The 26,257-nt window shown below is 47.3% G+C and overlaps 1 protein-coding gene across 4 annotated transcripts in view; it reads right to left on the reverse strand.

The window, feature by feature from the left end:
* The window catches only part of EXTL3 (exostosin like glycosyltransferase 3), a 169,089-nt gene that overhangs the window by 24,787 nt on the left and 118,045 nt on the right, over positions 1-26,257 (reverse strand). For all 4 annotated transcript variants that reach the window (XM_081000905.1, XM_081000906.1, XM_081000903.1 and 1 more), the window contains one exon: positions 22,456-25,021. In XM_081000905.1, the coding sequence (XP_080857031.1) occupies positions 22,456-24,603 (2,148 nt within the window). In that variant the 5' untranslated portion in view covers positions 24,604-25,021. The remainder of the gene's footprint in view (positions 1-22,455; positions 25,022-26,257) is intronic.

Consider the following 26,257-nt stretch of genomic DNA (forward strand, 5'->3'; position numbering starts at 1 on the left):
GCTCTCTCCCACCCCCACCCCCACCCCCAAACAACACAGTGTGTGGCCTGTGGGTTCTGCAAATTCTTGCAGCCCACTTGGTACGGAAAGTTGGACCGCCCTGCCCTGGAGAAACAGATAGCAAATGCTTACAGGAAATCCCAGAGCAGGATCCGAGCGCAAGACGACTTTTCCCACCAACTGGTAATTGGATTAGTGCTGCTGTCATGACTAGTAGCCACTGGGAACCTAACCAGTACATCAGTCTAATCCATTCTATATCAGGTGTGGGGAACTTTCGGCTGAACTACAACTCCCATCAGCCCTTGCAACCGTGGCCAATGGCCAGAGATGATAAGGAGCTGTAATTCAGCAACACTGGGAGGGCCAAGGATTCCCCAGCACCTGCTGCAAGAGCAGTCCTGCCAAGCCAGGCCGCAACTTGGGAAGCCTTTCCTGCCCATGGGGAAGTGTCCCAACCTGAAGCCCAGGTGACTCACCGCCACATGAGACAGTTGCATGCAGAGTATCAGGGTTCCGCTTCCAGCCCTGGATGCAGCAAAATGAATGCAAAGCCCATCCGGGAAGGATCCTGGTTTTTTTGTTGCCTGCTTAGGAGGGGGCTGCTAAGCACTAGCAGGGCAGAAAAGCCGCACTGAGACTGACGGGTGCCAAACAGAGGAGGTCAGTGCTAAGCAAACATTAAATGGATAGTTAAAGATGGGATGCAAATGAGGCCAGATCTACCACTTTTTTTAATGCAGCCGTTTCCAAAAAAAGGAAAGGAGAGGTGCCCTCTAAATTTGGAAGCTAAGATGCATCTCGCAGCAGCGCCCGAGAGAGTCAACACTCCCCCTTGTGAGGGTTCACGGCTGTTCATGCAAGGGAGTGGAGCTGCAGACAGACTGGAGCATAGTTAGCAACTTCATCTGAGGGTTCTGCCAAATTAGGAAAACCTTCCGTCAGCGCCGTGTCTCCGTGGGTGTTCTCAGCAGTGATGGAAAGGAGTATATTTAGACAGTGTTTTGACACTGTTACTTAAAGCAAGGTTAACATTGTGGAACAATCACTCATTACGGCTCATCTAGGAGCCCCGAGATAGAGGATTTGGGGATCTCCCGTTTCAGATGCTCGGCCACCGAGAGCAGGGGAAAGAGGGGAGGGTCTGTGCTAATGGAGGGTCTCAAGCTCACAGGGTTGGACAGCAGCTCAATTTAGGGGGCATTATTTGGTCCTGCTATTTTGTCTCCGGGATGTGCTTCCTTGCAGGCTGCAGGCTCACCTCTGGCAGAGAAGTGGGAGAGAGGGAAGAGTCCATGACGGGCAAAGCCAGTGCTTTTTTCCCCAGCAGGGACTCAAGGGGATGAATTACCCGCACCTCTTTTTGTTATTGTTAAAAAGTGTGGCACTTATTGTGACAATTTCATGGTGAGTACGGGCACCTATTTATATATTTTTTTAGAACAAAAGCACTGGGAAAAGCCCATTCAGAGAGAGGGTCTTGAGGCAAAGTCAACACGGAGGGAGGGCAGGCACTTTCCAGCAATGTTATAGGCAGAGGAAGGGCAAGGCTGATAAGAAATCCACAGCGGGTCTGCTCCAAAGAGAAGGAAGAGCCAAAGAGGAAGAGAAGAGCAAAGGGGGCCTGTCAACCTCCTTCCCACTGCAAAAATACTACGCTAACCAGAGAGTTGTCCATGTTTGAAACCCGTGTAAGTGGCCTAATGCTTTGAAAGTGTTGTACGTGTATTTAAGACAGGGCCTGCCCCCAGGCTCACAAAAGGAAAAAGGAAAGGAGAGAGAAGAGAAACGCAAGTGTTTCATCGGTTGCTCCTTCACTGGCTGCTGGTCTCTCCTTTGCCCTGATGTTCTCCCTGGAGGCAAATGGTACAGAGTGTTAGGATCGTCCTACTCTCGTGTAGGACCCTGGTAGAGACACATGTCCGACTGGCATGTTCCCTCCCTCCTGGTCGGTCGTTCGGGAGCTTCAAAAGCTTTCTTCAGCCCGAACATCATAGTGACTGATGCACACTCAGGGATCCGCAGAGTATTCACAGTTTGAGTAACAGATCTCGGTAGCACAGCATTTTGGCTAATTTACAGTGGTGCCTCGCAAGACAAAATTAATCCGTTCCGCGAGTCTCTTCGTCTTGCGGTTTTTTCGTCTTGCGAAGCACGGCTATTAACGGCTTAGCGGCTATTAGCGGCTTAGCGGCTATTAACGGCTTAGCGGCTTAGCGGCTATTAACGGCTTAGCAGCTTAGCGGCTTTAAGAAAAAGGAAACAAACTCGCAAGAACTCGCAAGACGTTTCGTCTTGCAAAGCAAGCCCATAGGGAAATTCGTCTTGCGTAATGACTCAAAAAAACGGAAAACTCTTTCGTCTAGCGAGTTTTTCGTCTTGCGAGGCATTCGTCTTGCGGGGCACCACTGTACTTTATTTACATATAATACACTCTGCCTTAGCTCCTTCTCCTTTCTCATCAGACATCATAAAGAGAAAGAACAAAGGACTATAGTCCCACCTCACAGAACACAGTAACATAAACATCCTGTCTCCATCACTTCCCACACTGTGGAATGAAAACATACACCGCCATGTGATAGACAACAATCTCATGACTGCAAACACGGAGCAGGAATCTTAACACAGAGCTCCTGGCCAATGGCTGTGGCCTGAGACCACCTCTGAGGGTTGGCGCAGAGCATTCATCCTGGCAAGGTTGGGAGAAATCAAGATCCCTGCAGTTACTCCATCCCAGGCCAATGGATGAGGCCAAGTTGGTCTCCCTCTTTTTGAGATGCCCTTCCTGGGAAGGAAGATGGCCACTAGCCCCAGGTTTCCTGGCTGGTGGGCAGCAGAGGCCACCGTGAACCCCTTAAACTCTGAATTCATCCCTACACAACCTAGAGCCCACCTTCATAATTGTAGGCCTTAGTAATACTGATCTCTAAGATTTGACCCACACGGGGCATCAAACGAGAGTCAGAGAGGGCAAGTTAGCGGTGAAAATTACTTCTTCCCCCTCCCATGTGAGAAACAGTTGAAACAGAAGCATTTTTATTTTTCAAATGTACCCCGATTAAAAAAACATATAGCGCCACTACTAGAAAATTAGACAGCAGGCAAAAAAAGGGTGAAGAGATGTTTACTGTGGCTGCTCCCAATGACTCAAAACTCCTACACAAATTCAGCCGCCAGGGTTAAATGTGAAGCTTTAACCTTATGTCAGAAGACCACAATTTAGCAATTAGTTTCATTGGATGACCCCAGAGTCTAATATTATGAAACACAGAGAAGCTTCTCTCAATCCACTTTCTCCACACGATGCCTAATTTTCTGCTGCTCTATCGTGTCCTGGCTTATTCACCATTTTTCTTAAACAAGAAAACCCAAAACAGGACAACACTTCCTCATAGTTGTTCCAACCCCTCGGTCATTTTGGTTGCCCCTTTCTTATAACCTTTTCCAGCTCTGCAATATCCTTTTCTGAGGTGTGGCTACCGAGAACTGCATTACAGCGCTGCTGCACACTGCGTTGACTTTTCATTCAGTCACCCACTAAGAACCCAAAATCTCATTCCTGGGCAGTCACTGTCAGCTCAGACTTGAGTACGTAGTGTGAAGCTAAGGAGTTTTCACCCCAATGCGCATCGCTTGGCACCTGCCATTTTATGGTTGTTGTTGTTTAGTCGTTTAGTCGTGTCCGACTCTTTGTGACCCCCTGGACCAGAGCACGCCAGGCACTCCTGTCTTCCACTGCCTCCCGCAGTTTGGTCAAACTCATGCTGGTAGCTTTGAGAACACTGTCCCACCATCTCGTCCTCTGTTGTCCCCTTCTCCTTGTGCCCTCCATCTTTCCCAACACCAGGGTCTTTTCCAGGGAGTCTTCTCTTCTCATGAGGTGGCCAAAGTCTTGGAGCCTCAGCTTCAGGATCTGTCCTTCCAGTGAGCACTCAGGGCTGATTTCCTTCAGAATGGATCAGTGTGATTTTCTTGCAGTCCATGGGACTCTCAAGAGTCTCCTCCAGCACCAGAATTCAAAAGCATCAATTTTTCGGCAATCAGCCTTCTTTATGGTCCAGCTCTCACTTCCATACATCACTACTGGGAAAACCATAGCTTTAACTATACAGACCTTTGTTGGCAAGGTGATGTCTCTGCTTTTTAAGATGCTGTAGTGGCTCCCAAACTTTTTCCTCCACGGACCACCCGAAAATTGCTGAGGATCTTTGGCAGGTGATTTTTCTGCCTGCTGCAGATATTTAATTGTATTTTTATGGTTTCTTTTATTTCTTTTGTATTGCATTTCATTGCATTGCAATTTGGATCCCACAGTATTCAAATCTGTATTGCAACAACATGCAAAATACTAAGAAATAAAAGAAGTGATAAAATCTAATTTAAAATCAATATGGATATTTCGCCTGGAAGGTTTGCCATCTCCCGTCTTCAGCCACAAATCCAGAGACACACACCACACCACCAAAATGAAACTCAAAGAGTACGGTTTGGACCCTGAACTGAGCCGCTTGCTCCTAATTCAGCCACCTGGTCTTGTCCTCTGCTCATTTTGTCAGTACATCCAAGAGCAAGGAGAAAATCCCCCTGATGCAAGCAGAAAAAGAAAGACGCGTCCGCCGCAAATGTGTGACCATTTGCAAAGCCTTTTGAAACCAGGTAGGATCAAAGCTGCCACTCTGAGTGCCACATGCCATTAAGCAAGAGGGGGGAAGTCGACAGGCTCAAATATAAAGCACTCAAGCCCCACTCTCCTTGTCAGCATTCCGCTCTTGAAAAATCACCTTCTTAACAAGCTCGCCTGCAAAAGCAAAACCCTCTCCAAAGGCTCCCTCGCATCTCATCTGCATAAGTGAAGATTTCCAACTCTGCAGCACCCTCAGCTCGCCAGCTTGGGGAGAGCTGCCTAGCAAAGCCCCACTGTTCCCAAACTCCGTTCCTTCTGTTATAAGAATTCTAAGGCCCCAGATATAAAATAAGTGTTCATAAATTTGCAAAGCAAACACATAGTAAAGGTAAAGGGACCCCTGACCATTAGGTCCAGTCGTGATTGACTCTGGGGTTGCGGTGCTCATCTCGTTTTATTGGCCGAGGGAGCCGGCGTACAGCTTCCGGGTCATGTGGCCAGCATGAATAAGCTGCTTCTGGTGAACCAGAGCAGCACACGGAAACGCCGTTTACCTCCCCACCAGAGCGGTACCTATTTATCTACTTGCACTTTGACGTGCTTTCGAACTGCTAGGTTGGCAGGAGCAGGGACCGAGCAACGGGAGCTCACCCCATCACGGGGATTCGAACTGCTGACCTTCTGATCGGCAAGCCCTAGGCTCTGTGGTTTAACCCACAGCGCCACCCGCGTCCCACATGCCTCTACATAGCTCCATCCCAAGGCAAACACATATGTAAGTATATAAACCACGTGTCTAAAACGGTATAGGAGAGCAATCCTGAAGTCATTTTGACTCTCCTAGTGACCTCAAATATACCTCTGGAAGGAGGAAGGAAATGGGAAACCTCTCCATTGTCTTTTGCTTACCCGTCCTGAGGGCATATGTGTGTATGAATAGGATGAGCCTGTGACCTGGGTTCAGGAATTAAAGTATTTACCATCACAAAAGAATGGCCGGGCTGTGCAGGTAATGCAACCATCGACCATTATCAGGTATCCTGGCAGACAGGATTTCTGCTGTAGACGGCCTCTTTCTGTGATGTATGTATGATGTTTTGGGGGTGGTCTCTGGCTACAGGGTAGGCAACTTCAAAAGTCTATATAAGGGCTTGCACACCATTGTTTGGGGTCCCTCCTGCATTCTGCCTGTGGCAGTGAGTGCCCTGTTGCATTAGTTAATAAATATCAGGCTTACTAGCTGCCTTGCTTCTCAATATTCTCTGGTTGGCCTCTGTTATTTTCTCCTTTCGATAGGGAACCAACTTAAGGACTCTAAACAGGCTCTTGGATACCCCATAAGGGAAAACTTATAACACTCCAAACAGCTGCAAAGGAGGTCACTTGCAAGAAATGTTCCATGTTGGCAGTTTAACCAGGCCACAAGGCCAAAGCACTTGCACGAAAGGAGGCTGAAACAGATTTCGCCACAGAAATACAACAGTCATTTTCAGGACAAAAACATCTTTTTCACAAGAGATTCAGGGACCAACAGCTCTGCTGTTTTAAGGTTTTACGGGCTTCTGCGGTGCTTTGGTACTGCATCTTCAAACAGAATTTCTGCTTGGTGGCAGAGCATCACGAACAATTTCCACAGCAATAGTAAAGCAAACCTCTAGCGCATTGAAATTACATTCCAATGTGCGGAACGGGTACCATTTGCACGAACCTGAACGTATCAAATGCAGTCACTCAGCAGTGCAAAATGTAGAAGGCTTTGAACGATGTGTTCTGCAGCCTCTCTCCAAAACTGCAGGCTAAGAACCCCCCCCCCCCAAATAATAATCAGAGAACTGTGCTGGGAACCCCCACTAGCTTTGGGACTAGTCTCTCCCCTCATGTACGAAACCTTGCTTTTACCTGAGAGATTCAGCTCCAAGGAAATATTGAAAAATCAAGCAGAAATCAAGTAGCTCAAGGTAAACTTAACCCGCGCCAAAGGTTTGTTCTGGAGTTATGGACTGTTCAATTCTACAATTACCAAGCATTTAACAATGGCCAAATATACCTCTTGAAATTCAACTTATTGAAAATATTTGTGAATCAGCTGTAAATCATAGATCTCTAAGCAATTTATAACAAAATGGAATCCAGAAAAACATACATCTTTGATGGAACAGCAGAATACCAAAAGTGACTGGGTAAAAATTAACATTCCTAGCAGGGAGGGAACCGCCAGAAGGCCCTCTGAGCCGGACCTCAGTGTCTACCTGACTTTCTAACACTGATCTACACCAGTTCCCCAATTTGTTCAAGGTGTTACCATGGGTATATAAAGCCCTTAACAGGGCAGCAATATATTATTCAATGGTTTAGTTAAGCATGCTATCAACTGAGTAAATTTTCATTTAACTATACGCATCAATGAGAAGAGAAGACTCTCTGGAAAAGACCCTGATGTTGGGAAAGATGGAGGGCACAAGGAGAAGGGGACGACAGAGGACGAGATGGTTGGATAGTGTTCTCGAAGCTGCCAACATGAGTTTGACCAAACTGCAGGAGGCAGTGGAAGACAGGAGTGCCTGGCGTGCTCTGGTCCAGGGGGTCATGAAGAGGCGGACACGACTAAACAACAACAACCACATACGCATCAAATTTAAATTTTTATTTCTTTCAATATTTCCCCAGGTCCTTATAAGCTCCAGCCTCATTTCAGACATTGCGATATATTGAGATATTGCAATGTTTAGCTGGCGATATATCGTGATACTGAAAACCAGATATGGCCCAGCCCTATGTCTGCCGCCATCCTTTCCACTGCGATGGATGTTCTCTTCTGAGATCTTATTTCTGAGGCAGGAGGGCACTTCCAAAAGCTCAGCCAGGGCGGTTGCTGGCCTGAACAATCCCAGTTAGAGCACCAGGCAGCTTGGAAGCCCTCAACCTGGCAGTGCCAACAAAGGCAATATGCAAATGCCGCAGATAAAGCAAAGGGCCCTCTGAAAACTGTGAGAACCAGCTTGTTCCGACTGCAAAGCTCTTTGGAGTCCTTCCAGCTTTAAAGTGCTACAAAATGCACATTCCTGAAAAATAAATCCTTTTGATACGGATCTGCAAGATAAACATACAGAGTTCTTGCCAGCACTCCAGTCCTCCCCAGAGAGCCCCACCGATTCAGGCGGCGGAGTTAAAAACATCCAGGGGCATGCAGGCGTGCCAGCATTTACAGAGTCACCTTAAACCTGCATTTAATTTGTGTTTTTGGAAGGCGTTAGGAAAAGTGTAGGAAGCTCTTTCCTGTCAGCTTAAATATTGCAGGTGGCGGCGGCGGCGGAGGGGGCGGTCAGCGCTAGGCAGCAGATCTTTCTCAAAGAAATAAGGCAGGCCAGTTCCCCCACTCATCTATCCTCGCCTTGGCGCCCAGCCTACAGAAACAAGACATCTTGCCACCATCGCGTAAACAGAATTCTTTTTATGGGGAAAAAAAGAAACAGAAATCTGGACTGAGATTTCAGGGCAAAAGAGCTTTCCTTCACCTTTCTGTTTAGGCTACATACTTCCACCTCCTTTTCAAAGCAGATTTGGTCCACACTGAGGCCTCCTAAGTGTTACGTCACCTTACCAACAAAAATCCGTATAGTTAAAGCCATGGTTTTCCCAGTAGTGATGTATGGAAGTGAGAGCTGGACCATAAAGAAGGCTGATCGCCAAAGAATTGATGCTTTTGAATTCTGGTGCTGGAGGAGACTCTTGAGAGTCCCATGGACTGCAAGAAGATCAAACCTCTCCATTCTGAAGGAAATCAGCCCTGCTCACTGGAAGGACAGATCCTGAAGCTGAGGCTCCAAGACTTTGGCCACCTCATGAGAAGAGAAGACTCCCTGGAAAAGACCCTGATGCTGGGAAAGATGGAGGGCACAAGGAGAAGGGGACGACGGAGGGCGAGATGGTGGGACAGTGTTCTCGAAGCTACTAATATGAGTTTGACCAAACTGCAGGAGGCAGTGGAAGACAGGAGTGCCTGGCGTGCTCTGGTCCATGGGGTCACGAAGAGTCAGACATGACTAAACAACAACAAGAGGCCTCCTAAAACTTACCACGGGGTTGACAATCTGCAACTGACAGCTTAGGGGCTGCTGTCACAGGGTGCCAAGTCACCCACAGAAGCCAAGGGGTGATGCACCCATGGCAGAAGCTGCAGGAGCCCAGGGGTTCCGAGTTGCTTCAGAAATGTGATTAATAATAAAATAATAATAATAAATTTTTATTTATATCCTGCCCTCCCCAGCCGAAGCCGGGCTCAGAGCGGCTAACAACAGTAAAATAACACAGCATTCTAAAATCATTTCATTATAAAATCAGTTCAAATCAGATTAATGGCAACCATTGGGCTAGAGTTCTTTGAGGATTGCCAAAGGAGGGGGTCAGACTGTGCCTTGGCCAAAGGCATGGTGGAACAGCTCTGTCTTGCAGGCCCTGCGGAAAGATGTCAAGTCCCGCAGGGCCCTAGTCTCTTGGGACAGAGCGTTCCACCAGATCGGGGCCACAGCCGAAAAGGCCCTGGCTCTGGTTGAGGCCAGCCTAACCTCTCTGTGGCCTGGGACTTTCAAAATGTTTTTATTTGAAGACCGTAAGTTTCTCTGTGGGACATACCAGCAGAGGCGGTCCCGTAGGTACGAGGGTCCTAGGCCGTATAGGGCTTTAAAGGTTAAACCCAGCACCTTAAACCTGATCCTGTACTCCACCAGGAGCCAGTGCAGCTGGTATAGCACCGGGTGAATGTGATCCCGCGGCGAGGACCCTGTAAGGATCCACATGTCTGGATCCACATGTCCTTCCACAGTGGGGACGTAGGTTTACGGGCGGGAGTTGATCATGGTGTGGATTTGCCAAGTGTGCCTTCCTCTTAGCACGTTTCTCCCTTTTGTCCTGAGTTCGAGCATCTTCAAAGCCCAGGACACCTTTGGGAAAGGCTGTTCTCCAACTGGAGCGCTCACAGGCCAGTGTTTCCCAGCTGTCGGTGTTTATACTACATTTTTTTTAGATTTGCCTTGAGACAGTCTTCAAACCTCTTTCGTTGACCACCAGCATTATGCTTTCCATTTTTAAGTTAGGAATAGAGTAGTTGCTTTGGAAGAAGAAAATCTGGCATCTGCACAACATGACCAGTCCAATGAAGTTGTTGAAGAATCATTGCTTAGACACCAATGATCTTTGCTTCTTCCATCACCCCCAGAACCACCTTGTGGTCACTCATGCCCACCTGTAGGTCTGACTCTGACCTACAGGTCACAATCCTATCTGATGCCAGCAGACATGAATTCTGCCAGCGTACAAACTGAAGACGCATCTGAATGGATCCGCTGCCAAGCTTGCCCTGCAACACACAGGCAGGTAACCGTTTTGAATTTTTGTTCCCTTGGCAACTTGAGAATGTTTGTACTTACCTGCAAGTCTGAATCGCATGCATACAAATGCAGGGGCATCTCTGCAAAATCACTGCGAGGCAACGCGCACCCCCTTTAGCGTGTTTGTACAATAGGATGCAGATTAGCATACACACATCTGCCCCTGAGGTGCACAATGAAAGGAGCAGGGGGGCGGGGGAAGGCTGCCTTGAGTGACAAGTTTATGCCTCGGCAATGATGGAATTGCTGCATCCTGCCCTGTAGCAGTCGCAACAGACTGCTCAAGAGTAGAGAGCGCCTTAAGAGGGGGGGAAAGGGAAGACTTGCAGCAGCGGCAGGTTGAATATTCATGGTGAGGGGGTTTAATAAGAAATGCGAGATTGAATCTTTCCTACAGGGACGCACTCTTTGCTCGAGTACAAGCTCCAGGATTCTGCAGGTGGGAAAATTAATCCAAATCCTACATACCACATTCCCAGAGGTACAGCTAATACGGGGCTTGTGGATGTATGCATATTCATCCTTTATGTAAAAAGAGGCAGCTCCAGGGCTCAAACTGAAACGCCACCAGAAACTTTGCATTTAACACGGTGGTTCTCAGCGGCTCCTGCTCAGTTTTATGGGACCAAATGAAATCCAATGCAGCTGAGAGGCTGTGGCTCAGTGGGAGAATGTGTGCTTTGTACGCAGGAGCCCCCAAGTCCAGATCCCTGATATCTCCCGCTAAAAAGGTTTAGGTAACAGAAAATGAGAATGCCAGCCTTAACCAGCCACAATGCGCACGGCTGTTGGGCAGTGGGTAAAATCTGCCCTCTACGAAAGACCTGGGGAAGTTTGAGCCCATTCCAGTAAAGGTAAAAGGTAAAGGTAAAGGACCCCTGGACGGTTAAGTCCAGTTAAAGGCGACTATGGGATTGCGGTGCTCATCTTGCTTTCAGGCCAAGGGAGCAGGCGTTTGTGCGCAGACAGCTTTCAGGGTCATGTAGCCAGCAGGACTAAACCGCTTCTGGTGCAACAGGACATCGTGACAGAAGCCAAAGCACATGGAAACACAGTTTACCTTCCCGCCACAGTGGTACCTATTTATCTACTTGCACTGGCATGCTTTCGAACTGCTAGGTTGGCAGGCGTTGGGACAAAGCAACGGGAGCTCACCCCGTCGCGGGGATTCGAATCACCGACCTTCCGATCAGCAAGCCCAAGAGGCTCAGTGGTTTAGACCACAGTGCCACCCATGTCCCCATTTTTAACTCCTTTTTTACTATTCCAGTGGCATCCCTGGGCACTTACTTTTATTTTCTCCCAAAGAGATGAAAGGCTTCCATTGATTCCAACAGGCAAAACTGACCATTGCATTTGAGGATACTTTTGAAGAGGGGGTGAAACCTGTACAAGAAACTCCATAGGCTGGGGTGGATTTTGGAGCCCCACAGATGGGTGGAGTCAGATATGTGAGCAAGTCCTTGCAAGCCCTTTGCGGTGAGGGTGATAAAGGCAAATATTTTGCACATGCTCAGTATAAAAGAATGTGCATATATGTACATATTCCATGTTAATTGCTTGCTGGCTACTGCACATGTCATGGGTTTCCCCCCCTAAGCTTCCTAAACGCAAGGTCACAGCACTGAATGCACCAGGAGAGCTTGCACAACGCATACACATTTCTAAATATTTGGATCAGTCCCCAGCTCTGAGGGAGTAGAGAATATCTGTGTTCAGATTGCTCACCCATTACCACCACATTGTTAATAAAAGGATGCTTGGGACCGGAGGGAGGGAATCAGCTCCTCAGCATTAATAGGCCAGAACACCCGGATTTAGCAAATATGTGCATAACTCTAGCCACATGAATAATCCCTATTACATTCAGAGGAATTACTTGCCTGGAGAAACCTGGCATGCTTTCTGCATAATCTGCCAGAGCTGGCAAATCTGCAAAGCTACAAATAAGTCTTTGTTGTGATTTTACGTAGCACCATAAACGTTTGCGATGCTTTACTAAGCAAATTAAGCAAAAGTGGCACAGGCCTCCGTCCCCGATGAGTATGCAATCCAAGTTTCATCAGCCTAGACAGGCAGAGTATAAATAAATAAAAAAATGTTGTTGTTGTTGTTGTTGTTAATATATATAAAGGGAAGCTATACGAGGTACGCTTCATGTTGGCTCTGGGTGGAAACTGAGGGGTTAAAAGGTGGACCTTTTATTTTTCCGAAGGGGGTGCGGACAACGCTTTGGAGCTCCCAAGCCGCAAGGTGGTTAGCTTGGTCTCAACTAGGGCCAGGACCTTTTCAGTACTGGCCCCGACTTGGTGGAACGCTCTGGGGGAAACAATAGGGGGAAACAAACAAACAAAAACAAAACCAGTTTATTAAAATAGGGGTTAAAATACAATTTTAAATGCAGCCTCATTTTAATAGTAGCCTATAAATCAAAACCACGAGGGGAGGGAAACTGAGACTGAGTCCAAACCAAAGGCCAGGCGGAACAGCTCTGTCTTGCAGGCCCTGCGGAAAGATGTCAAGTCCCGCAGGGCCCTAGTCTCTTGTGACAGAGCGTTCCACCACGTCGGGGCCAGTGCTGAAAAGGCCCTGGCCCTAGCTGAGACCGATCTAACCACCTTGTGACCTGGTACCTCCAAAGTGTTGTCATTTGTGGACCTTAAGGTCCTCCGTGGAACATACCGGCAGAGGCAGTCCCGTAGGTACAAGGGTCCTAGGCTGCATAGGGCTTTAAAGGTCAAAACCAGCACCTTAAACCTGACCCTGTACTCCACCGGGAGCCAGTGCAGTTGGTAAAGCACTGGATGAATATGATCCCGCCGCAAGGACCCTGTAAGGAGCCTCGCCGTGGTATTCTGCACCCGCTGGAGTTTCTGGAGTATATGTTAAGGATGGACAATATGTTTAAGGAGTCTAACAATAAAGAGTAGAGTGTTTTGAAAACTGAAGTATGGCACCAATATTTTCATTGTAAACGCCAAATTAAAGATGTATTAAAATTGTGATATTAACTATGTTTGAATTGCATATTAATTCATGCTTATCACAGTAATAAATAAAAAGTGCAAGTAGATAAATAGGTACCACTCCAGTGGGAAGGTAAACGGTGTTTCCGTGCGCTGCTCTGGTTCGCCAGAAGTGGCTTAGTCATGCTGGCCACATGACCTGGAAGCTGTATGCCAGCTCCCTCGGCCTATAAAGCGAGATGAGCGCCACAACCCCAGAGTCGTCCACGACTGGACCTAATGGTCAGGGGTCCCTTTACCTTTAAGCCACACTCTTACTGGCTCCCTCTATAGCAACATCCCACTAGCTTTATAAGATGGATCTATTTACAGAGACATTCCCTCAATGTTTCAAATCTTCACCCTCAACTTTTGACACTCGAGAAGTCTGTTTTTAGGACCCACCCTATTTTTTGTGACGGTCAGTTTTTAAAACTGCTCTTTTAATGCTGTATTTTAAATCGTTGTAACCTGCCCTTGGGCCTTAGGGTGCAGAACAGGCAACAAATTGAAATTAAATCTCCATCTTCATCATCATTCCCGACACCTTGTGCCTAAGAGACTGTAGTGTCCCTCATGCTCTCTGTATTAACTTTTGCTTGCTTGCTTGCTTTCAAAAATATTTTTATTAAATCTACAGAAATATTCCAAAATATTTATCGTCATATACAATTGTTTTTCTGTCCCAACAAAAAAATTCTTCTTGACTTCCCATCCCTCCTTTTGTGATGTTTCAGGTTTTTTTTATTTTACTTCTTTTTATTAGCTGTTTTACAATACAAATGATTTTGTTATCTAAATTTCACCACCAACTTTTACTTGCTTTCCAGGACAGTGGCTGTTTTGGTTTGCTGTACAAAAGCAACCCTCTATATAAATGAGAGTAACCCCACCAAATTCGGCGGGGCTTGCTTCTGAACAGATCAGCGTAAGTCTGAGAATTCTCTTTTTTTATTTTTGGTAAATGCTTTTTATTAACTTATTACTACAGCACATACACACACAGCACTTAGAAAACAAACTACAATAGAAAACACAAGATAAATGAAAAACATATATTCATAAATCTGCAAGTATCTGCACACGAACTTATGTTAGCCATTGTTAGTTCTTATTCTATTCTATTAGACTTCCTTCCTCCTCAATGCGGGTCTGATTTTAAACTTGCTGAACTGTTTCTTTCTCATTTCATCTTTTCTACTCTTCTCCATATGTTGTATTTGTAAACTGTATTTTGTTTTGCAAAAATTATTTGAAGCAAGTCCAGGTTTTAATTTGAGGGCACTGGTTTTTTTAAAAAATAATCTCTTTCCCCTCTCTTTTTTGAAATTTTTGTTTAGACTGTCCCCTAACTGCATCCGTCATTTTTGCCAACTCAAAGTAAAAACTGTTTGGCATCCCTCTGCTTTGAGGATGTGTCATAATTGCCATTTCCAAAAACAAGCATTTTATGTTCCATGGAGGAGAATTCTGAGTATGGGCAAAGCTGGCTCCCTTTCCTTAAAAAAAAACAAAAAAACAGCAAAATTAATTCTTCAGAAAACACACTCTCTTTCTCTCTCTCCCTAAATCCAACCTGCTACTTCCTTCCAAATTTTTATAACAAAGATCAGGCTGGAGAAAACAACAAGAGCCACACTGGAAGATCATGCCCTTTTGGAGGTTTGGAAGACAGCGCTGGATTATACAAGGCCAGATGGGTGTAAACCAGGCAACCCCAACATTCGGCCCTCCAGATGTTTTGGACTACAATCCCCATCATCCCTGACCACGGCTCCTGTTAGCTAGGGATCATGGGAGTTGTAGGCCAAAACACCTGGAGGGCCAAAGGTTGGGGATGCCTGGTGTAAACCCTTCCATTCCTACCCCACAAACAGGGCCAGATTTAGGTTTGATGAGGCCCTAAACTACTAAAGACAATGCGGCCCTTTATATGTTGAGCTGTCCTCTGTCAACAACAAATTGTCACTGTTTTTTGTGTTGAATATATGCTATATGGTAATTGATGGACCTAATAGGTATCTAAAGCCATTTGCACATCTCGCCCTGCAACCGGTCCATGCAGAATTTAGGCACCCTATATATAAAGGTAAAGGTAAAGGTAAAGGGACCCCTGACCATTAGGTCCAGTTGTGGCCGACTCTGGGGTTGCGGCGCTCATCTCGCTTTACTGGCCAAGGGAGCCGGCGTACAGCTTCCGGGTCATGTGGCCAGCATGACTAAGCCGCTTCTGGCAAACCAGAGCAGCGCATGGAAATGCCATTTACCTTCCCGCCGGAGTGGTACCTATTTATCTACTTGCACTTTGACGTGCTTTCGAACTGCTAGGTGGGCAGGAGCAGGGACAGAGCAACGGGAGCTCACCCCATCGCGGGGATTCGAACCGCCGACCTTCTGATCGGCAAGCCCTAGGCTCTGTGGTTTAACCCACAGCGCCACCCACGTCCCTTACCGTATATATAGAAAGGAGCAAACCAGTGATATTTTAAGGAGCAGGCTAGCAGGCGGGGCCCATGACTTACATCATAGGAGCCTACACAACACAAAACACTGTTGCTGTATGTAGGTTTTATTCTATTTGTTTTTTATCTTACATCCAGGTTTTTTTTCCCTTTAAAATTTTTTGGGCCCCCCAAGAGAGTGGGGCCCTAAGCTATAGCTTGTTTAGCTCATACGTAAATCTGGCACTGCCTACAAAGCTTGTTTGCATGTGGAAGTTCATCAAGTGATATCTTGGCACCAGATTACTCAGCCGACAACTATCAACGGGATGTACAAACCCAATGAAAAAAGTTAATTGGCATATTCTTGCATTAAAGGCGGATGGACTAGATCAGAGCTTTCCAAAATGTTCACGTTGGCAACACACTTTTTAGACATGCATCATTTCACGACACGGTAACTCAGTTATACCAGCAAACCGAAGGTTGGACTAACCCCTTTCCTGCCCCGGGAGGAGGAAAAAAGGGAGAGTTTGTGCTCCTGTTTGTAGTTTCTGTGTATTGGGTTCTCTATAGCTTTGGAGACTCTGACTACTTCGCGATGCACAAGGTATTCTCCTCATTACGCTGTAATTTGTTGGAGTTCATTAGCCGTCTGCTTTCGGTGCTTTGATCAGCAATCACTTTGTCACAGTCGCATTATCACTGCTCTGCACCTGGTGGTCTTACGAGGCTTGAAATTGTTTTGGTGTTAATAGAAAAAAGCAATTTTTAAATGGCGGCGGTTCTCCCCCGCCCCCTCCATCCTTAATTAGAAGGTGGAGGAAACTTCCCCAACCCCCAGTGCCTTGTACTAAGTAGCTTGCAATAAATTAATAACAAGAAATGAAAGAAAAAACACAAACACACACATATTTGCATGCCCATGTTATAGAAAGGGAATATGTTTCGTTTTCAGACTCCAACTTCAAGTTCTAAAAGCATATGGGCAGACACCTGGAATTTTCCAGCCCAATTTGCTCAGGATTAATGAATGGGAAGAACAAGCAGGCTTGCTCATGTACAAGAAAAATAAAAACTCTGGCCCAGTTTGGTGGCCTGGATAAAATGATCCAAGTTAAACGGATTTGCATGTGTTCTCTTATTTTGTACTACTTGCTGGTGTGGCTAGGAGTGAATTTAGCTGTAAATCAGGAAGCCCCCTGTTTCAATTCCAGCTCTGCGATGAACCCCACAGCTGTCTTCGAGTGCCACTATCGTCTCAGCCTCAGTTCATCTAGCTGCAATACTGGCATAACAATGCTGATCTACAGTGGTACCGTGGTTCTCAAACACCTTGGTACTCAAACAACTTGGAACTCAAACACTGCAAACCCAAAAGTGTTCCGGTTTGCGAACTTAGAGACCAACTAAGTTTGTTCTTGGTATAAGCTTTCGTGTGCATGCACACTTCTTCAGATACCACTGTGGAACTATGGAACCCAGTTCAGCTACTTATTGATCAATTGTGTGACTGCAGTACATTGTTTATTGCTTTCATTTTACGGATCAATGGTCTCATTAAAGGTAAAGGTAAAGGGACCCCTGACCATTAGGTCCAGTCGTGGCCGACTCTGGGGTTGCGGCGCTCATCTCGCTTTACTGGCCGAGGGAGCCAGCGTACAGCTTCTGGGTCATGTGGCCAGCAGGACTAAGCCGCTTTTGGCGAACCAGAGCAGCGCACAGAAACGCCGTTTACCTTCCCACCGGAGCGGTACCTATTTATCTACTTGACGTGCTTTTGAACTGCTAGGTTGGCAGGAGCAGGGACCGAGCAACGGGAGCTCACCCTGTCGCGGGGTTTCGAACCGCCGACCTTCTGATCAGCAAGTCCTAGGCTCTGTGGTTTAACCCACAGCGCCACCCGCGTCCCATTAGATAGTAAATCTATTAATGGTCTCATTAGATAGTAAAATTAGATATCTAATCATTAGATAGTAAAATTCATGTTAAATTGTTGTTTTAGGGGTTGTTTTTAAAAGTCTGGAACGGGTTGATCCATTTTGCATTACTTTCTATGGGAAAGTGCGCCTTGGTTTTGGAACACTTTGGTTTTGGAACGGATTAAGTTTGAGAAGCAAGGTACCACTGTACCTTATAAGACTCTTGCATACCCCAAGGTAAGTCAGCAAGACCCTGACTTCAAAGGTCTCACCAGTCATTACTCACATAGTGCCAAACGCATTTCTTAAGAATAAGAAAGTTGCCTTTTAAAACTTCAGCGAAAGCTAACTTTCTCCTGGTGGGCAATTGCAGCTTCCCTGCAGTCCCACAGACTCATAGTACAAAGTACATAACCGTGTGTCACCAAAAGCAAAATCTTTTTATAGGAGTGCCATTCTGGCTACACAGGGAAATGTGTGGAAAGATTCTGCAGATTCCCTAAATGCCTGAGACCCCTGTCTCTGTCTCAACAAAATTCCCAGTGCAAGACTGACTGGGCACTGCTGTTTAGCATTGGGAGCCTGAGGGGCTTGCAGATTTTTAAGCAGCTAATTATGGCTTCCTTGCAGAAACGTATGCCTTACACCCTGGAAATCCTGTGAGGGCTTTCAGCTCCCTATCGTGTACATCGCAAGCTACAACCTCCTATTCCTCCTTCTTGCAGCCTTGGAGGATGAACTGGTACACATCAGACAGAAGTCAATCAAACATGGACCACAGAAGCCGATAGCAGTTTTATCTTATTTCTCATTTTTTTAAAAAATGCAGTTGGGCTCCATCTATTTTCACTAGAGATTTTATCCCACAGGTTTTATGTACTCTGCCTTTAATGAGCTATTGCCAATTAAAATGGGGCAAGCTGAAACTTGCAAATAAATAACAAGTTTCCATTAACATTCCTCTAATCAGAGCAAATTCAGGGTTGTAGGCAGAGGTGGACTAATTTGGGGAAGATCTGCCGGGTTGTTAAGAGACCTGCTCATCCTTATGTACATCATGCCCAAGAAGCAGCCATCTGGCTGCCATTCTGCAAAAGCGACGAAGGAGTTAATTTTATTTCAGGTAGGCATTATTTCAAGAATTTTGTTTAAAAGAAGAGCAAAAGACGCAGCAGGACTAATGTGAATGTTCATTTCACAGTGACATGAGCAATTGTAACTCATTTTGCCGCTCCTGGAAGAAAGATAATCTTTTCATTCACTCCTGCCTGTGAGCAGTGTGATTTACTAGTCAGAAACAATAAGATGAAATATTAAGAATAAGTTCATTTCATGCGGTGCTCAGATCCCAAAAGTCAAAACGGGAGCCGGCGTCTCTGTGCCCCAGTCTCATGGAAGTGCCACATTCCTCTTCTGCTACAAAATACCACCTTCTTCTGCTTTTGGCACCTCTGCATCTGTTTTCTGGGTTTTCTTTTTTCTTTTAGTGTTATAACTCTTCATAAAGGTAAAGGTAAAGGGACCCCTGACCATTAGGTCCAGTTGTGGCTGACTCTGGGGTTGCGGCGCTCATCTCACTTTATTGCCCGAGGGAGCCGGCTTACAGCTTCCGGGTCATGTGGCCAGCATGACTAAGCCGCTTCTGGCGAACCAGAGCAGCGCACGGAAACGGCATTTACCTTCCCGCTGGAGTGGTAGCTATTGCTCTACTTGCACTTTGATGTGCTTTCGAACTGCTAGGTTGGAAGGAGCAGGGACCGAGCAACGGGAGCTCACCCCGTCGTGGGGATTCGAACCGCTGACCTTCTGATTGCCAAGTCCTAGGCTCTGTGGTTTATCCCACAGCGCCACCTGCGTCCCTCCATAAAGACAAAGGTAAGGTAAATGACCGCTGGATGGTCAAGTCCAGTCAAAGGCGACTATGGGGTTGCGGCGCTCATCTCACTTTCAGGCCGAGGGAGCCGGCGTTTGTCAACAGACAGTTATCCGGGTCATGTGGCCAGCAAGACTAAACTGCTTTTGGCGCAACGGAACACCGTGACAGAAACCAGAACGCATGGAAACACTGTTTACCTTCCCGCCAGAGCAGTACCTATTTATCTACTCACACTGGTGTGCTTTCGAATTGCTAGGTTGGCAGGAGCAGGGACAGAGCAACAGGAGCTCACTCCGCCACGGGGATTCGAACCACCAACCTTCTGATCAGCAAGCCCAAGAGGCTCAGTGGTTTAGACCACTGCGTCCATATTCACAAGAGACTTTAGGCTGGCTGAGGATAGGCCAAGGTACAAGCCCCCCAAAATCCCACCCAATACCCCGGCCCAAACTGGTGTCAGGGGAAATGGGGCAGTTGTCAAAATACCCACTGAATGCCCTCTGGCCTTCACTGTGTCATCTTCAGTGAAAACACAACTCACATCTGCATCCAAATGCTCACTTTTTCCATTAGCTCTTGGATGTGCATCACCTGTGAGCAAGCCACAAACATTTTCACAGGTGCACACTTGCCTCACATCCACAGCTAACCCCAATATCTGCACGAACCCCAGATCAAGTTGTGAGGCTCAGTTGTCAAACGTATCAAAAATGGCACATTCAAAAGGAGAAACGGCTGACTGGCTAGAACGGCAGAAAAACAACCCACAGTATATATTTAAAAAAAACAGAAAAGTGCTCCAGACAAGATATTTTTGAAAGAAGTCTCGCTAGGATAGGAAACAAGTAGCCGTTTGTGTTCCACCCTCTCCCAGTGTGACAGCACACAATTGTTCAAATTTGTTTATTTTTCTTTTTTTAAAAAAGCTTTTAGCGAGCTATGAAATGTTCTGCATTTGAACATACTCTTTCTCTCTCACTCTCTCTCTCTCGCTCTATCTTGCATGTAAACTGCCTGCACCAAGAAGCAACTCAAGGGAAGCAAATGAGACACACTTAAGATATGTAATTTAAATCATTTCGCTTTGTCCTTTTGTGCCACAGCCTCAGTCCATTTAGGACCATTTTGCTACTCTTGTTTGTTGACGGGTCTCTTTGAAAAAGTACATTAATGGCACCCGCAGCGGATGACTTCATCCCTTCACAATTCTGGTAGGCTTCACAATTACTGCAAAGTCCTGACTGCAAGGGAGCCGTAACTCTGTTTTGGGGGCCGTAAGGAAGTTGTATGGTGTAGCAAACTAGTATCTGAGGAGTACAGAGAAGCGCCCTTCCTTCAGGGGATGGAAGAAACACAAGCCGCAATAGCTCACTTTTATTCCGCCCTATAAAAAGCACCGCCAGCACCCTGACACTTGTGGCTTGAGAGGACTTATTCTAGGCCCTCAACAGCAGCATTCCTTCAACTGAAACTATTAAACGAAAATCATCTTCCACACGGAATTCAGGCTTTAAAGGCAAAACATCCATTTCCCACGAGTTCTCTGCTTGCGGACTGAACATGTTGAGATGTTACCCATGTAAGGATGTACATTCTCCTTTGGACAATAAAGAAGCAGGTCAAGACTCCTTCCTCTGACCGGGGATACGAAAGGGAGAGGGTGAACTTCTACAGCACCAAGCTGCAGTAGCCACTGCCCTGAAGCCCAGCAGATGACCAGACACTCAAGGGACAAAACTGGCTCATCCCCATCTCCCTTGGGCAACCAAGGTCGTATCAGTTTAGTAGCTAGCCATGAGAGAAGCTGCTAGTGGATGGCAATAAAGCCATCTTTCCTGGAAACACGATCAGTTCTAAGGAGCCCTTGCTATTACCTCTGCTCCTTCAGCTTCAGTGCAACTTGGACTTGAACCATTACTACCCTTTGGCCAAACAGCCTACAAATAGAATACAGTCATAAAAGGTAAAGGGACCCCTGACCATTAAGTCCAGTTGCAGACGACTCTGGGGTTGCGGCGCTCATCTCGCTTTACTGGCCGAGGGAGGCGGCATACAGCTTCCGGGTCATGTGGCCAGCAGGACTAAGCCACTTCTGGCGAACCAGAGCAGCACATGGAAACGCCATTTACCTTCCCGCCGGAGCGGTACCAATTTATCTACCTGCACTTTGAGGTGCTTTCGAACTGCTAGGTTGGCAGGAGCTGGGACCGAGCAACGGGAGCTCACCCCGTCGCGGGGATTCGAACCGCCGACCTTCTGATCGGCAAGTCCTAGGCTCTGTGGTTTAACCCACAGCGCCACCTTGGGTTAAATATGCTTCAGGTTGAGCGTTTTCAGGTTACGCTCCGCTGCGACCCGGAAGTAACGGAACGCGTTACTTCTGAGTTTTGCCGCTCATGCATGTGCAGACGCTCAAAATATGCGCATGCGCAGAAGCGGCAAATCACGACCCATGCACACGCAGACGTGCAGTCGCGGGTTGCGTTCTACTCAGGATGCGAATGGGGCTCCGGAACGGATTCCGTTCACATCCAGAGGTACCACTGTAATAATAATAATAATAATAATAATTTGTTATTTATACCCCACCCATCTGGCTGGGTTTCCCCAGCCACTCTGGGCAGCTTTCAACAGAATAATAAAATACAATAATCTATTAAACATTAAAAGCTTCCCTAAACAGGGCTGCCTTCTGATGTCTTCTCCACTCTGAACTTGCTGCCTGGACTTTGGGACTCCTTGGATGCTGACATCATTGAGGATTCACACGAGGAACTTGGAGTCTGCTTTGCTCCAAGCCATGCAAAGACATGCCCAGAGGATAAGATTGTAGGTACTTTTACAATATTTGCATACAGAGCTGGATTCTGAGACTACGCTGGCAGAAAGGGGGCAGTGGTAGAATCGGGCAACCAGTTCCTTCTCTCTCTCTCTCTCTCTCTCTCTCACTCACACACACACACACACACATTTTCTCTCTCCCTCTCTCTCTCACTCACACACACACACGCACACACTGCCCACTGCAAGTATTTGAAAGAATCTAAACCAGAATTTATTTCTTTTTTTTATGGTGCATCTAAAAACATAACGCACAACCCTCAACGCTCCACGTTGCAACAAAAGAATTCTGAAGCCTCTCCACTTCTCTCTTTGGAGAGAGGCAGAAGAAGCCAAATATTTCCAACTGCTCTTACCACAATTGGGACGCCGATGTCCGGCCACAGGAGGTCCTCTGACGGCAGCTTGGGAGAGTTCCAGACCACCACCACTTTGTTTAAGTAGGGGAGGCCGTTGAGCCTCTCCAGGGAGTTCATGAGCACTTCCTCTCGCTCGTAGGTCAACATGACAACGGTGAACTGCTCCCTGGGGACGTTGCCTCCCAGCGCGGCTTGGAACTCCTTCCCGGAGCCGCCAGCTCCTCCTCCGATGGGCCGGAACCCGGTCCCAGATCCGAGGAACTTGGCTTCCGACGGCAGGACAGGGTCAAAGGGTGTGTGGGGGAAGAGGTGGAAAGGGCCGGGGGCCGAGTTCCAGTTTCTGTAAATATCCATGGCGGTGAGGGTAAAATTGCGCAGGTATTTGGGCGAGGAGTAGGGCGGCTCCGTCTCCACCGGCCCCAAGTCTAAGTCCCCGTTGTCGGCCATGTTGGGGTCTGTGCCAGCAGCCTTTCCGGACCGGTGGGGGATCTCCACCGCAGCCTCCTCCCGGATGGGGACGGCCGGGATTTGGATTCGAGTCCTTATGATGGCTAGAACCGTGCTGAAGATGCTGTCCGAAGTGGAAAAGTAGGTCTCCCACAGGAAGCGGCCCTGCCTCCTCATGGCCAGGAGGTCGTTGTCGGAAATACTCCGCAGGAGAAAGTGCACTTCCGTGATACGTGGCTTTGGTATGATTAAGGCTGCCTCGTTCCACCGGATCACATCGTGGTAGGGCAGCTGGACCTGCTCTCCCAGGATCACCGGGATCGCCCCAACCTCCAGGGCCTCGAAAAGACGCATTGCGCACCCGGCGGAGATGACAAGGTGGGTGTCCCCCGGGGTGATTATCAGTGCAAAAGTAGATAGTTTCAGTAGCTCTAGTCTGTCTTCCCTTTCTCCACAAAGAGCCCACTCAGTGGGCAGGCTTGCCTTAGGCTGGTTCTTACAGGTGAATTCCACCAAGACAAAGTCCAGCTTGCTGTCTTGGACAGCCTTCAGGGTGGTAATGATCCTGTCATCATAGTCCGCTGGGGCGTTGCCTTCGATTTCTTCTTCGAAGGAGCGCACTTCTTGCAAGCTGGACCGGAGAGACTCCACCTTCTCCCCTTGGAAACTGAACAGGTATTTTCGCTTGACCGGCACCTGGGGCGGGATCTCTAGGAAATTGGGCTCGGACATGGCGTGGACAAGAGGGGAGACCACAATATCGAAACCCGGGCGATACTGTACATCGTAAAAGGTGGACTGGGCGACCATGGCCCGCCCGGTGCTGACGTTATAAAGGAAGTTCTGAGTTTCCGACTTCCTGGACAAGTTGATGATCAGGTGGTTGTGCCCGTCAGTCCTCCAAAAGGGCAGCGTGTGCAACTGTTGCTCGAGTTCAGTAGGTTTTGGCATAACGGGCTCCTGCATTTCCCCCACGAGGATTATGTACAAACAGGCAATGTTTGCGTTTTCAGTAACGTACACGTTCATTCTGACAGTGGACTCAAAGGCCTGCTTAATTAACGGGTCCAACGAGCTCCCGAAATCGAACTGGTCGCTGTTGTAGACATACACGGGGAAGCCGGACGTCAGCGGGCAGCGGGAGTAGTCGAAGCAGTTGTGTAGCCGGCAGCTCCTGTGGGATTTGGGCAGGGGGAAGTTGGAGTCGTCCTTGTCCGGCAACAGCCGGATGGGCAGGGAGAGCTTGGGTTGGTTCTGCGCCATGAGTTCTTTGTAGGAGTGCTCCGTCTGGCTGATGACATTCTTCAGCTGCAGGAGGTCCTGCTTGGCGTTCTCAATGCTCTTCTTGCAGGCTTCGATCTTGAGGTTCAGCTTGGCGATCTCGCTGTTCAGCTCCTGCCTCTTGGCTTCCAGCTGCAGCAGCTCCTCGCTCACCGATTCCCGGATGCGGCAGAGGTCCTGCACGTGCTTCACCTCGCAAAGCTCGTTGCCCGTGCGCGGCCCGAAGATGCGCTTGCCGGCGTCGTCGGCGTCGTCTATGGTGGTTAGGTAGTAGTGGGCGATGAGGGGGAAGAAGACCAGGATGATGAACAAGGTGAAGCTGAGCCAAGTGAGTCGAATGCGGCTGGACCATCGCAGCATCCAGGGTTGGCCTCCATTGCCTACCCCTCCATTCCGCAACATGGTATACCCGGTCATGAGTCCAAGAGTTGGTGCTGCCCCTCTTATCACGTTGGATCAGTAGCCATAACCAAGGCGGTTTTTACCGGCAAGGCTCCAGGAGGAAAGGCTACTGCGCCCGTTGGACCAAGGGCCAATAGAATGGAAATTTCATCTTCTCCTTGAGATGGAGGACGCAACTTCCGATCCAGTTAGAACCAAGGGCGAAACTTTTCTTCTTGGCCTCCAGTTAACTGGGTGTTGCTAGGAGAGTGCGGGCAGGGTCACCACGGCAATCGGTTGCCCCCTCCAGACCAGAGAAACGCAACGGGAGCAAGGCAACCTTCAATGTCACCCTCCACATTCTGTATTAGCATCCAATGAACGAGACAAGCAGGGGGAAGTTCATGCAATCATGATTCTCTGTCGCCTCTGTGCTGCCAGGATTTCACCATTCCTAAAAGAGAGAGAGATAGGAGACAACCATGACACATCGGGCAATATAAGATGTGCCTCCTTCATTGCGTTATAAAAACAGAGACCAGGAAAACATTAATAAAGAGAACAACATCCTTCCTTCTGCCTAGATCTGACCTGTGGCTTATACAGTAAGCCCACAACTTATGTTGCACATTCAGCTTTATGTGCTTGGTGAAAACCTTTTTTTTTTGAAAAAATAGAAAGGGGGCGGGCATCCAGGGAAAAAAAAGACTTTGGTAATCCCACCGGCCATGGCATCCTATGAATTTTCACTATATGCAATTTTGGCCTGAAGAATTATCCCCTGTGTAAGTTGCGGACTTACTGTAAAGCCAAGCTGGCCACATGCTGCTTAGGTTGTGTCAGATGCTACGTTCCAAACTTGGTACAAATCCTGGGACAGCAAATGCCCACCATTCTTCATCTAAAACATTACTACACAAAACCCCTCTCTCCCTCAGATTAGAATCATAGAATCGAAGAGTTGGAAGGTCATCGGTCTACGCAGCTTGAAACATTTCAGAACCAGGGCTCACTTTTAACCCAAACATGCATTTGGGGATCCATTTATTAACATTTTGCCATCTATCTGCACGGTGGTAGTGCTCCTGTTGCAAGCCAGCTTGGATCAGGCCACTAGACGGTCCCTACCCCACCCATTGAAGACCAGTGATTCAACCCAAACTCCTGCAATGCAGGTATCACAGCTGAAACATCCCTGACAGGTGGACATCCAACCTCTGTTTAAAAACCTCTAATGAATTATTATGGAGGATGCCATGTGTGGATTACGAAAAGAAGAAGAGGAGGAGGAGGAGGAGGAGGAGGAAGAAGACGAAGAAGAAGAAGAAGAAGAAGAAGAAGAAGAAGAAGAAGAAGAAGAAGAATTTTATTCATGGGTGGGGGTCTTCGGGGGGTGGAGTAAATAATTATTTGTTCTATTGTTCCTTGATGTATTACATTCATCAACCTTTACAAAAACCGTTAGTGACTTATAAATGAGAAATATCTGCTGAAGAAATATAGAGAGAGAGAGAGACACCAGTAGCACCTTAGAGATCAGCTAAGTTTGTTCTAGGTATGAGCTTTCGTGTGCATGCCCACTTCTTCAGATACCAAGTGTGCATACACATGAAAGCTCATACGAAGAACAAGTTTAGTTGGTCTCTAAGGTGCTACTGGACAATTTTATTGTTTTATAAATATTTCTACT

This window comes from Podarcis pityusensis, assembly GCF_964106645.2.
Source record: "Podarcis pityusensis genome assembly, chromosome: 3".
NCBI classification, from domain to species: Eukaryota; Metazoa; Chordata; class Lepidosauria; order Squamata; family Lacertidae; genus Podarcis; species Podarcis pityusensis.